Here is a 12951-nt window from a genome sequence, read left to right as displayed (position 1 = left end):
AATATGCTGCACCTTTTAGTAGTGTAGTGACACCCTGACAAAGCCAATAGGCCTACCTTATTGATAATGACACTTCGACAAAGTGAATAAGCCTACTATATTGATAAATACACCCCCTTATATTATGATATTGTTATGGGGATGTCTTTTTCCATGTAATATATGTGTATGTTTATATATATATATATATATATATATATATATATATATATATATATATATATATATATATATATATATATATATATGTTTGATGGCATGTGTAGCTGCAGATACAGATGCTGTGCACATCCCGCCATCTAGTGTTGGGCTCGGAGTGTTACAAGTTGTTTTTCTTCGAAGAAGTCTTTTCGAGTCACGAGATAGAGGGACTCCTCTTTCGGCTCCATTGCGCATGGGCGTCGACTCCATCTTAGATTGTTTTCTTTCCGCCTTCGGGTTCAGACGTGTTCCTCTTCGCTCCGTGTTTCGGTTCGGAAAGTTAGTTAAATCTCGAAAATTCGACGGTATTGTTTGCGTTCGGTATCGGGTTAGATAACGCAGATTGACACCAAATTTGAAGAGCTCCGGTGGCCCTTCGGGGTTTTCGATTCCCCAGCGGGGCCTGGTCGGCCCGACCACGTGCGTCTTCAAGGGTAATGGAACGGACCCCATTCCGCTTCTGCCCCGAATGCCACAGCAAGTATCCTTACACAGATCAGCATTTGGTCTGTAATTTGTGTTTGTCTCCCGAACACAAAGAGGATACCTGCAAGGCCTGTCGAGCGTTTCGGTCGAGGAAAACGCTGAGGGACCGGAGAGCAAGAAGACTTCAAATGGCGTTGGCGCCGTCAGGACACCAAGACTTGGAGGAAGAAGAAACCTTCTCCATTGCTGACTCGGACGAGGCCGAAACCGAACAGACGCCGAAAACGTGACCCCTGGCCAAGACTCAAGGAAAATACATCAAAGCCCAGGGGACGCCACCGCTGACAGGCCATGGCTTAACCCGAAAATTAGGTGACCGTCCATCGGCACCGAAAAGGGCACTCCGGTCGAGATACCGGCACAGAACAGACTCGGTCCTGAGACACCTGGTCAGAGCAATCTCGACATCGAGATACCGGCACCGAAATAAGTGGGCACCGAGATATCGGAACACCGAAAGCCAAAAAAGTGTCTTCGGAGCCGAAAAAGACGGTTGAAAAGGTTTCGATACCGAAACATCCGGCTTCCGAGCCGAAACCAAGTTCCTACACTGAGGAACAAGGCCTGTCCTCACAAATGCAAGGACACAAATTCGGACAGGAGCTAGAAGCAGGGGAGCCAGATTACACACAGAGAAGGCTCCACATTCAAAAGGAGACAGGAAAAATCCGAACTCTCCCTCCAATCCGAATGAAAAGGAAACTTGCTTTCCAAGAAAAAGACAAACAACCACAGGCAAAGGTGGCAAAACAAGTAACTCCGCCACCATCACCACATCGCTCACCACAACCATCACCAATGGCTACCCCACCGATGATGCAGTCTCCAAAGCACACAGGGATGAGCCAAGATAATCCTGATGCATGGGATCTTTATGATGTGCCTGTATCAGACAACAGTCCCGACAGTTATCCAGCAAGACTATCACCACCTGAAGACAGTACTGCTTACACACAGGTGGTGTCCAGAGCAGCCGCATTTCTCAATGTCACCCTGCATGCAGAACCAATTGAAGATGACTTTTTGTTTAATACTCTGTCGTCTACACAGTCAGTACCAGAGTCTTCCTATGTTACCAGGAATGTTGAAACACGCAAAGCAAGTATTTCAAGAGCCTGTGAAAGGCAGGGCCATCACTCCTAGGGTGGAGAAAAAGTACAAACCTCCCCCAACAGACCCTGTGTACATCACGCAGCAATTAACACCGGACTCAGTGGTAGTAGGTGCAGCTCGCAAAAGAGCGAACTCACACACCTCGGGAGATGCACCACCACCCGACAAGGAAAGTCGCAAGTTCGACGCAGCAGGGAAAAGAGTTGCGGCACAAGCAGCCAACCAATGGCGCATTGCCAATTCACAGGCCTTGCTATTGAGATATGATAGAGCTCATTGGGACGAAATGCTACACTTCATAGAACATCTACCCAAAGAGTTCCAAAAGCGTGCACAACAGGTGGTGGAAGAGGGCCAAAGTATCTCTAATAACCAGATACGGTCGGCAATGGATGCAGCAGACACAGCTGCAAGGACTGTAAATACAGCGGTCACCATACGGAGACATGCATGGCTACGCACCTCAGGATTCAAGCCCGAAATTCAACAGGCGGTGCTTAATATGCCTTTTAACGGACAGCAGTTGTTTGGGCCGGAGGTGGACACTGCTATCGAGAAACTTAAAAAGGACACAGATACAGCCAAGGCCATGGGCGCGCTCAATTCCCCACAGGGCAGAGGCACATTTCGGAAAACACCATTTAGAGGGGGGTTTCGGGGACAAAGCACAGAACCCTCAACCTCACAAACCAGACCCACATACCAGAGCCAGTATCAGAGAGGAAGTTTTAGGGGACCATACAGAGGTGGACAGTTCCCTAAAACTAGGGGAAAGTTCCAAAGTCCCAAGACCAATCAAACTAAACAGTGACTTCAGTGTCACAAATCCCCAACACATGACACCAGTGGGGGGGAGACTAACAGAGTTTTACCAAAACTGGGAGGAGATAACAACAGACAAGTGGGTTCTAGCCATTATCCAACATGGTTATTGCATAGAATTCCTACAATTTCCACCAAATGTGCCATCCAAAACACACAACATGTCCAAACAACATATGGATCTATTACAGCTGGAGGTCCAAGCGTTGTTGCAAAAAGATGCAATAGAACTAGTACCCTATCATCAGAAAGGAACGGGTGTTTACTCCCTGTACTTTCTCATACCCAAAAAAGACAAAACTCTGAGACCCATCTTAGATCTCAGAACACTAAATCTTTACATCAAATCAGATCACTTTCACATGGTGACACTTCAAGACGTAATCCCCTTGCTCAAACAACAAGACTACATGACAAAATTAGACCTCAAGGATGCGTATTTCCATATACCCATACATCCTTCCCACAGAAAATACTTAAGGTTTGTAATCCATGTGTTCCCGTATCTGAACGATTGGTTAATCAAAACCAATACGCAAGAACGGTGTTCTCAACACACAAAATACGTTATAGAAACCCTTCACAAGCTAGGGTTTTCACTCAACTACCAAAAATCACACCTAAAGCGGTGTCAAATACAACAGTACTTAGGAGCAACAATCAACACAAAAAAAGGGATTGCCACTCCAAGTCCACAAAGGGTACAGGCATTCCAAAACGTAATACAGGCCATGCACCCAAACCAAAGGTTCCAGGAAAATTAGTGATTAAACTACTAGACATGATGTCCTCATGCATAGCCATTGTCCCAAACGCAAGATTACACATGCGGCTTTTACAACAGTGCCTAGCATCATAATGGTCACAAGCACAGGGTCAACTTCAAGATCTAGTGTTGTTAGACCGCCAAACATACACCTCGCTTCAATGGTGGAATACTATAAATTTAAACCAAGGGCGGCCTTTCCAAGACCCAGTACCTCAATATGTAATCACAACAGATGCTTCAATGGTAGGGTGGGGAGCACACCTCAACCAACACAGCATCCAGGGACAATGGGACACTCAACAGAAACAACTTCATATAAATCACTTAGAACTACTAGCAGTATTTCTAGCATTGAATGCATTTCAACCACTAATAACCCACAAACACATTCTTGTCAAAACAGACAACATGACAACAATGTATTATCTGAACAAACAGGGAGGGACACACTCAACATAATTGTGTCTCTTAGCTCAAAAGATATGGCATTGGGTGATTCACAACCACATTCGCCTAATAGCGCAATTCATACCAGGAATTCAAAACCAGTTAGCCGACAATCTCTCTCGGGATCACCAACAGATCCACGAATGGGGAAATTCATCCCCAGATACTACAAACTTACTTCCAAAGATGGGGGACACCGCAAATAGACCTATTCGCAACAAAAGAAAAAGCCAAATGCCAAAACTTCGCATCCAGGTACCCACAGACTCACTCTCAAGGCAATGCGTTATGGATGAGTTGGTCTGGGATATTTGCATACGCTTTTCCCCCTCTCCCACTCCTTCCGTATCTAGTAAACAAATTGAGTCAAAACAAACTCAAACTAATACTGATAGCACCAACTTGGGCACGACAACCTTGGTACACAACACTACTAGACCTGTCAGTAGTGCCTCATATCAAACTGCCAAACAGACCAGATCTGTTAGCTCAACACAAACAACAGATCAGACACCTGAATCCAGCATCACTAAATCTAGCGATTTGGCTCCTGAAATCTTAGAATTCGGACATCTAGATCTTACACAAGAATGCATGGAGGTCATAAAACAGGCTAGGAAACCAACCACAAGACATTGCTACGCAAATAAGTGGAAAAGGTTTGTTTATTGCTGCCATCATAATCAAATCCAACCATTACACGCATCTGCAAAAAACATCGTAAGCTACCTACTACACTTAGAAAAGTCCTAGTTAGCTTTTTCATCCATTAAAATACATCTCACAGCAATTTCGGCTTATCTGCAAATTACGCATTCTACTTCATTATTCAGAATCCCAGTCATAAAAGCCTTTATGGAGGGTCTGAAAAGGATTATCCCACCAAGAACACCACCAGTTCCTTTGTGGAACCTCAACATCGTATTAACACGACTCATGGGTCCACCATTTGAGCCCATGCACTCATGTGAGATACAGTACTTAACATGGAAAGTAGCCTTTCTAATAGCTATCACATCTCTCAGAAGAGTAAGTGAAATACAAGCCTTTACCATACAAGAACCCTTTATAGAGGTACACAAACATAAAGTAGTTCTACGCACAAATCCTAAATTCTTACCTAAAGTCATATCATCGTTCCACTTAAATCAAACAGTGGAACTCCCAGTGTTCTTCCCAGAACCAGATTCTGTAGCTGAGAGAGCATTACATACATTAGACATCAAAAGGGCACTAATGTACTACATTGATAGAACCAAACAAATTCGCAAAACAAAACAATTGTTTGTTGCTTTCCAAAAACCTCATACAGGGAATCCAATATCCAAACAAGGCGTTGCCAGATGGATAGTTAAATGTATTCAAACCTGTTATATAAAAGCAAAAAGAGAACTGCCTATTACACCAAAGGCACACTCCACTAGAAAGAAGGGTGCCACCATGGCCTTTCTAGGAAACATACCAATGACTGAAATCTGTAAGGCAGCCACATGGTCTACGCCTCATACATTTACCAAGCATTACTGCGTGGATGTGTTAACAACACAGCAAGCCACAGTAGGACAAGCAGTATTAAGGACATTATTTCAAACAACTTCAACTCCTACAGGCTAAGCCACCGCTTTTGGGGAGATTACTGCTTACTAGTCTATGCACAGCATGTGTATCTGCAGCTACACATGCCATCGAACGGAAAATGTCACTTACCCAGTGTACATCTGTTCGTGGCATAAGACTCTCTGCCGTCTGGTTCGGACTTGTGTTCTTCGCTCCACATTCAACTTGTTCGGGTCCGAGACTTTCTGTATATCCTTTATTCAACAGTATTTTTATTTTATTTTAATCACGTTTTCCATCTTGCGCTTGTACTTACCAATTCGTCTGGTCCAGTAGCGACCGCGTGCCCTACATGACGGGCTTTGCCCAGCCTCGGGCCTACCTCCATACGGCATTGAAGAAAATGACGGACTGATGGAACGGACACTGTTCCGTTTCTGTCCTCTGTGCCACTCAAAGTTCCCCCAAATGACCATCACCAGGTGTGTAACTTTCCTCTCACCTGATCACCAGGAGACTACCTCTGACGCCTGTCAGTCGTTCAGATAGAAGAAGACCTTTTGGGACCAAAGAGCGCGCAGGTTGGAGATGGTGCATAAATCCCAAAGGACAATCTGGATATCTGTGTGGCAGAACATGCACAGAAGGAACAAGAACTGGAGGTGGCCTTCAGGACTCGGACTCCAACATTCAGTCCGACATCGAGAGTTAAGACATCACACTGACACAGCCAGTGAGTAAGGTGACCCCACCTGTCCATACCAATACTTTAAAAAAAACACATATTACAGAGGTCACTGGACCGTCACTGCCAGCAGGCTCTAGTCTCTCGGAAATCCACTTTGGCAAGCAACCCCCTCCCCCCCCACACCCCACCCTTACCCCCCTAGCTCGGCACTGAAAGTAGCCAAGACTATGCTCCGTCTTAGAAATCGACCTCTTCAACCTCAGTCAGAACGTCTTCCACCAAGCCTTTGGTACTGAGCACAACAGCTCTGAGCTGACATACATCTTCTGCAGTTTTGACACCAAAAAAGGTTCAGCAACCAAAACCGTTGGTACCGAAAACACAGGAGACCCCTCCTTCGGAGCATTTGGACACCAGCCAATCCTCCACTACACCATCTCCAATCAAACCGGTTTTGGAGGCTATGGATGCTAAACCGCGCCGTCTTCACATTCAGAAAGGGACAGGGCGTATTATTCCTTCTCTCCTCCCCCGTCACCTTTAAGAGGAAGTTATCATTTCAAGGGGCCTTGGACACATCACCACATCCAAAAAATACCTCTAAAGACAAGGCCACCACTTCTTTGCCTAGGCCTTTGTCTCCTCTTTCTCCGCCTCCTCCTACTCCTCAACTACCTTCATCACCACCTCTATTTCCTCCTCCTTCTCCACCCTCTTCCCCTCCTGATTCTCCTTCTTCCCTACTGCAGGAGATCTCACCCCTCAGGGTTCGCCATTATTTGAAGGGGAGATTTGATGGTACGTTCCCAGCTCCATGGGATACATACACCCTGATCCTATAATCAGTACCTATCCAGGTTTGTATCCCACACGACCACCTCCCCCCACCCCCTTCCCCCCCAGAAGACACTACCAGTTACCAACAGGCCATAGCAAGGGCAGATGACTTTCATAATGTTCAACTGCTTAAAGAACCAGTAGGACAGGAGTTTCTATTTGACACTCTGACCACTCCCCATAAAGATATTCAATTCCTTCCAATGCTCCCAGGCATGATTCTTCATGCAGGTGATATTTTTAAAGAGCCAGTCCCCGCTAGGATTATAAATAATAGGGTGGACAAAAAGTAAAAGCCTGCTCCTTCAGACCCTCTATATATCAGGTCTCAGGTCCCACCAGATTCAATAGTGGCTACCACTGCCAGGAAGTGTGCTAACAGCCAGGCTTCAGGGGACTGTCCTCCACCAGATAAGGAGAGTAAAAGGCTTGATGTAGCAGGCAGGAGTGGCTGCACAAGCAGCAAACCATTGACGCATTGCAAATTCACAGACCTTGCTCTTATGGTACAACTGGGCTCACTGTGATAAGATGGAGGAACTCCTCCAATATCTCCCAGATGAGCACTGTAAGTGTGGTCAACAGATTGTCTCTAAAGGACAGATAATCTCCAATAATTCAATACGATGTGCATTAGATGTTGCGGACACCGCTGCACGTGGGATAAACATCAGCATAATCCTAATGAGATACGCACAGGTTAGATGTTCCAGCTTCAGGCCAGAAGTGCAACAAGCGGTGCTCAACATGCCCTTTGACAAGGAGCATATTTTTGGCCCTCAAGTGGACTCCACACTTGAGAAGTTGAAAAAAATAAAATAAAAATAATAATCTGACACCACGTAGGCTATAGGTACTCTGCAGTCTCAGGCACATGTAAGCAATTTTTGTCACCCCACATTTAGAGGAGGTTATAAACCAACAACCTCTGAACCATCTACTTCCCAAACCAAGGCAACCCTTCACCTCTCACTATAGAGGTTATGTCAGAGGAGTCTACAAGGGAAAAATAATAGAGGCTGAAGCAAGAGCACTACCACCTGTGGCTTTTCCTCAACTGCTAAACACGGACTACATACATCTCCCTGAACACCACACCGGAGGGGGATAACTTCAGGATTGCTGCACACAGTGGACGCGCATAACATCGAACCTATGGGTCTTCTCCATTATCCAATATGGTTATTGTCCTGGAGCTCACTTCCACACCTCCAAGCATTCCCCTTGCTCCCACAGGTTATCTCAATAACATCTCACCCTTCTAAAGGAAGAGGTACAATTCCTGCTCTTCAAGGAGCCTGTCCCATTGCAGTATAGGGGATGAGGAGTATATGCCCTATAGTTCTTCATTCCGAAAAAGGATGGAAGGCTCAGACCTATTTTGAACCTCTGACCGTTAAACATTTACATCTTCTCAGAACACTATCAAATGGTTACCATTCAAGATGCTATTCCACTCCTTCAACAGGGTTATTTCATGACAGCCCTAGACTTGAAGGACACCTACTTCCACGTACCAATTCACCCTGCACACCAGAAATACCTAAAGTTTGTAATGGCAGGAAAACAATTCAAAGTCCTTCCTTCTGGAGTCACGACCGCTTCCAGGGTATTTACAAAGTGCATAGCTGTAGTCGTGCCACACCTCAGAATGCAAAAAATACATGTATTTCCTTACCTAGACAGCTGGCTCATCAGAGCCAGCACACTACAACAGTGTCAATCACACACCCAAGCCACTGTAAACCTACTCCACAAGTGAGGGTTTGCAATCAACTTTCTCAAATCCTCCTACAACCTCTTCAGATTCAACCATATCTGGGACTCATTCTCAATGCAGAGTTAGGGTTAGCATACCCCAGCCCATCACGCATTCACAATTTTCAGATGATTCCCCAGTTTCAGGAAGAAGGAACCTACACCGTCAGGGCTGTTGTGCGTCTCTTAGGGTTGATGACATCCTGTATTGCCATCGTTCGTCATGCCAGACTCCATATGCGTCCACTACAGCAGCGTCTGCCTCGTCATTTGTCTCAGTCACAGTGTCACCTTCAGGATCTAGTGTTGGTAGACCACCATACTCACCACTCTCTGCAATGGTGGAACACCTACGACCTATTAAAAGGGCAGCCTTTTCGAGACCCTTTGCCTCAGCTCATTCTGACCACGGACGCATCCCTGACTGGTTGGGGTTGCGCATCTTCAGGATCTCACAGTGCAGGACCTCTGGGATCTCAATCACCAAACCATGCACATCAGTTATCTGGACCTTCATACAGTATTTCCAGCCCTGAAAGCTTTCCTTCCTCACTTGTCATGCAAAGTTGTCTTAGTCCGGACGGACATGACAGCCATGTATTACCTACAAAATCAGGGGTAGACACTGTCATCCCAGTTGTCGCAACTTGCTCGGACAATATGGAAATGAACTCTTCAACACCACATTCATCTAGTGGCAGAGTATCTCCCAGGATTGGACAACAACTTTGCAGACCTGCTCAGCAGGATGCATCAACAAGTGTACAAATGGGAACTCCGCCCACAACCCTTTCAACAAATACTTCCAGAAGTTAGGAACTCCTCAAATAGACCTTTTTGCCACAGCAGAAAACGCAGAATGCCCAATCTCCGCATCCAGGTACCCACTCCCTCTCTCCAAGGGCAATGCTCTATGTATGAACTGGCCAGGGATATTTGCTTATGCTTTTCCATCTCTCCCACTCATTCCATTCCTGGTTCAGATGAGACAAATGTCTTTCACCATGATCCTTATAGCTCCTACCTGGGGACGACAACCATGGTTCACCGCCCTTCTGGACCTTTCACTGGTCCCCCACGAGAAGCTCCATAACAGGCCACATCTTCTCACTCAGATCAGACATGTAGGCCCCAGGTCACTAAACCTTGCGATATGGCTCCTGAAGTCATGGTGTTTGGTTATCTGCAGTTATCTTCAGAATGTATGAACATTCTTAAAGAAGCTCCTAGCCCAACAATAAGAGCATGTTATGAAGCAAAATGGAGACTTTTTGTTTGCTACTGTCAGGCCAAACACATTAACCCCCTGAAGGCTACTGTCCAGGTCATTGTTTGCTGTTTGCCATAGCTGCATATTTACAGACTAGACAACATACTGCCTTGTTCAGAATTCCTATCATTAAAGCCTTGGTGGAAGGCCTTAAAAGTAATTCCACCCAGAATACACCCAGGACTATCTTGGAATCTTAATATCGTGCTCACCAGGTTCATAGGGCCTCCTTTTGAGCCACTTAGTTCATGCCCTATTCAGTTCCTTTCTTGGAAAGTGGCATTCTTAGTTGCAGTCCAGATGGATAGTTAAATGTATACGAACCTGTTAAGCTAAAGCAAAAAGGAGTTACTGGTAACTGTCTAGAGCTCATTCTACTAGGCAAAACAGGAGCCACCATAGCTTTCTTAAGGAACATTCCTTTCGCTGACATTTGCAAAGCAGCTACTTGGTCCACACCACATACATTCACCAAGCATTACTGTGTAGATATTCAAGCACGTCCGCAAACCAATGTAGGGCAGGCTGTACTAAGAACACTTTTTCAAACAACTGTAACTGCCAAAGGCTAGCCACCGCTTTTATGGAGGGATTGCTTTACAGTCTATGCAGAGCATGTGTATCTACAGCCACACATACCATTGAACGGAAACTTTTACTCACCCAGTAGACATCTGTTTGTGGCATGTAGTGCTGTAGATTCACATGCAACGCCCCCCCCCCCCTCCACTGATGCCTGTGGATGTTCCAGTCACCTTAGATTTGTATATAATTTACATATGTATGTACATTTGCATGAACATCTTTATCTATACTTTCTCTCAACTCTCTCTCTCTCACCCGCCTGCGGGTAAACAATCTAACAAAGGACTTGATGCCTATGCACAGTATCACCAAGAAGGAGTCTCTCTTTCCTGTGACTCAGAAATGTTTCTTCAAAGAAAAAACAACTTGTAACACTCCGAACCCAACACTAGATGGCAGGAGATATGCAGAGTTTATTAATCTACAGCACTACATGCCACAAACAGATGGCTACTTGGTAAGTAACATTTTCCTTCCCGATTGAAAGCTACATGGTGCCACGTGGGCATGTGGTTTGTGTATGGAAGAGTGGGCAGAAGTGTGATCTTGATTTCTGTCTTGCACAGTACTTCATAATTGAGCATGGGTGTGCTGTCTCTTCATACGTTCTAGGGATCCTACTTTTAACTCCAAGATAATTGAGCATTGGAACATATGTGAGTAGATTCTTTGTCTAACATCATTCTGTTAGATTATTTCTGGAACTTTTGTATAGCTTTGATCATGGCATTTCTCTCTTTAGGCTCAAGTAGTGGTAAAAAGTGAGAGTGCGGCATGAACAGTACAAGAAACTTTAGAAACCGAGTTCTCTCTTTTCCCCATCAGGCTCATGTTTGACCCAAGAATAGAAGCAGGTGTTAGTGTGAGACAGGAGGTATATTTTGGAATAAATGTCAGATCTTCAAGAAATTGTGTAGACTATATTAGTGATTGCTCTTTTGTCCGAGTCTGGACAAGAGAGCAATATCATTTTGCGACTCAGTCCATTCCGCTCCCTTTTTAAAAGCATATTACTTGTTCATATTACATGGTTGGTTGATGCTGCTATGTGGTAAACATGCAACCTGTGCCCTTATGGTTTGTTACATACAAAATGCTTTTTTGATGGAAAATTGTACAGTTTGTGTTCTTTCACAAAGTAACGGGCAAATAAACTATCGAACAATTGAAACTATAAGCCATTTTAGTTGCAAAATGTGAAACTAATAAATTCATTGAACAAAAACAGTTTTGTAATTTTATTTTCTGCAGTTTGACTTTCATTGTAGACCATGGCCTTACCATGATGATATTTTTTTTGTAGGCAGAAAATCTCCTGTTGGATTCCGACATGAACATAAAAATTGCAGACTTTGGTTTTAGCAATGAGTTTACTGTTGGCAGTAAACTGGATACATTTTGTGGCAGCCCACCCTATGCTGCTCCAGAACTCTTCCAAGGCAAAAAATATGATGGTCCCGAAGTAGATGTTTGGAGCTTAGGTGTCATCCTTTACACTCTAGTGAGCGGGTCACTACCCTTTGATGGACAGAACCTAAAGGTATATGATTGGCTATTGGAAAATGTATAGTCTTCATATTTTATACAGCAACTGTTTACTTTAATTATGTGCATTGGTATGCTTTTTAAATGCATGTTCTTCCCCTTTCCAAGGAACTAAGGGAAAGAGTATTAAGAGGAAAGTACAGAATTCCTTTTTACATGTCCACAGACTGTGAAAACCTCCTCAAACGGTTCCTGGTGCTAAACCCAACAAAGAGAGGCACGCTAGAGGTAATGTAAAAGTTAAATATAGATTTATAAATACTATTTCTACTTTAAGAGAACGTCTAAAGCAATCATACTTTGCTAATGTAGTTGTAAAGGAAATACATTTGAAAGCATTTATTGTAAGACATAGGGCCTAGAGAGTCATGGTATGTTAAATCGGTATGCTATATTTCATTTTGTCTCTTATTTTACCAATGAAGTGAGTACTGTTCCAATATCAGAAATTGTATAGACTTGCTTGGTAGAGACTGGTCCTCAAAAGCCATGGTCTATATTGCCCAAACCAGCTGCACCAGAAATCATTTTTCAATTTCCACTTGCAGAATACACCTTGCAATGTAGTGGTTTATTAACTAACTGCATTAGTGAGGGAAACGTTTGGTTTTGCCTGCAGACTGCCCTGCGGGGGAATTGATATAGAAGTGGAACTTCTTTGAAAGCTGTAAATTTGCATGTTAATGAGAATAACATCTCTCAGTAAACATTGCACTTTTTGGCATGAGTTTGTCTCCATCAAGTAAAAGTAGCGCTGCTACCTTCTGTGGCTTGTTGTTACTGCATCCCATACCAAGCGATAGATTTAAATGGCGATCAGAGCAAGAGAAAGGTACTTTATACAATTTATAGATTAGACATGTTTGAAAAAGG

General features: G+C 44.2%; 1 protein-coding gene across 3 annotated transcripts in view; it reads left to right on the top strand.

The window, feature by feature from the left end:
- Positions 1-12951, top strand: part of MARK3 (microtubule affinity regulating kinase 3) — a 383109-nt gene that overhangs the window by 119693 nt on the left and 250465 nt on the right. For all 3 annotated transcript variants that reach the window (XM_069207286.1, XM_069207285.1, XM_069207287.1), the window contains 2 exons: positions 11837-12073; positions 12187-12306. In XM_069207286.1, the coding sequence (XP_069063387.1) occupies positions 11837-12073; positions 12187-12306 (357 nt within the window). The remainder of the gene's footprint in view (positions 1-11836; positions 12074-12186; positions 12307-12951) is intronic.

This window comes from Pleurodeles waltl, chromosome 9 (genome assembly GCF_031143425.1).
Source record: "Pleurodeles waltl isolate 20211129_DDA chromosome 9, aPleWal1.hap1.20221129, whole genome shotgun sequence".
Classification (NCBI taxonomy): domain Eukaryota; kingdom Metazoa; phylum Chordata; class Amphibia; order Caudata; family Salamandridae; genus Pleurodeles; species Pleurodeles waltl.
This window is presented reverse-complemented; position numbering and strand designations above follow the sequence as displayed.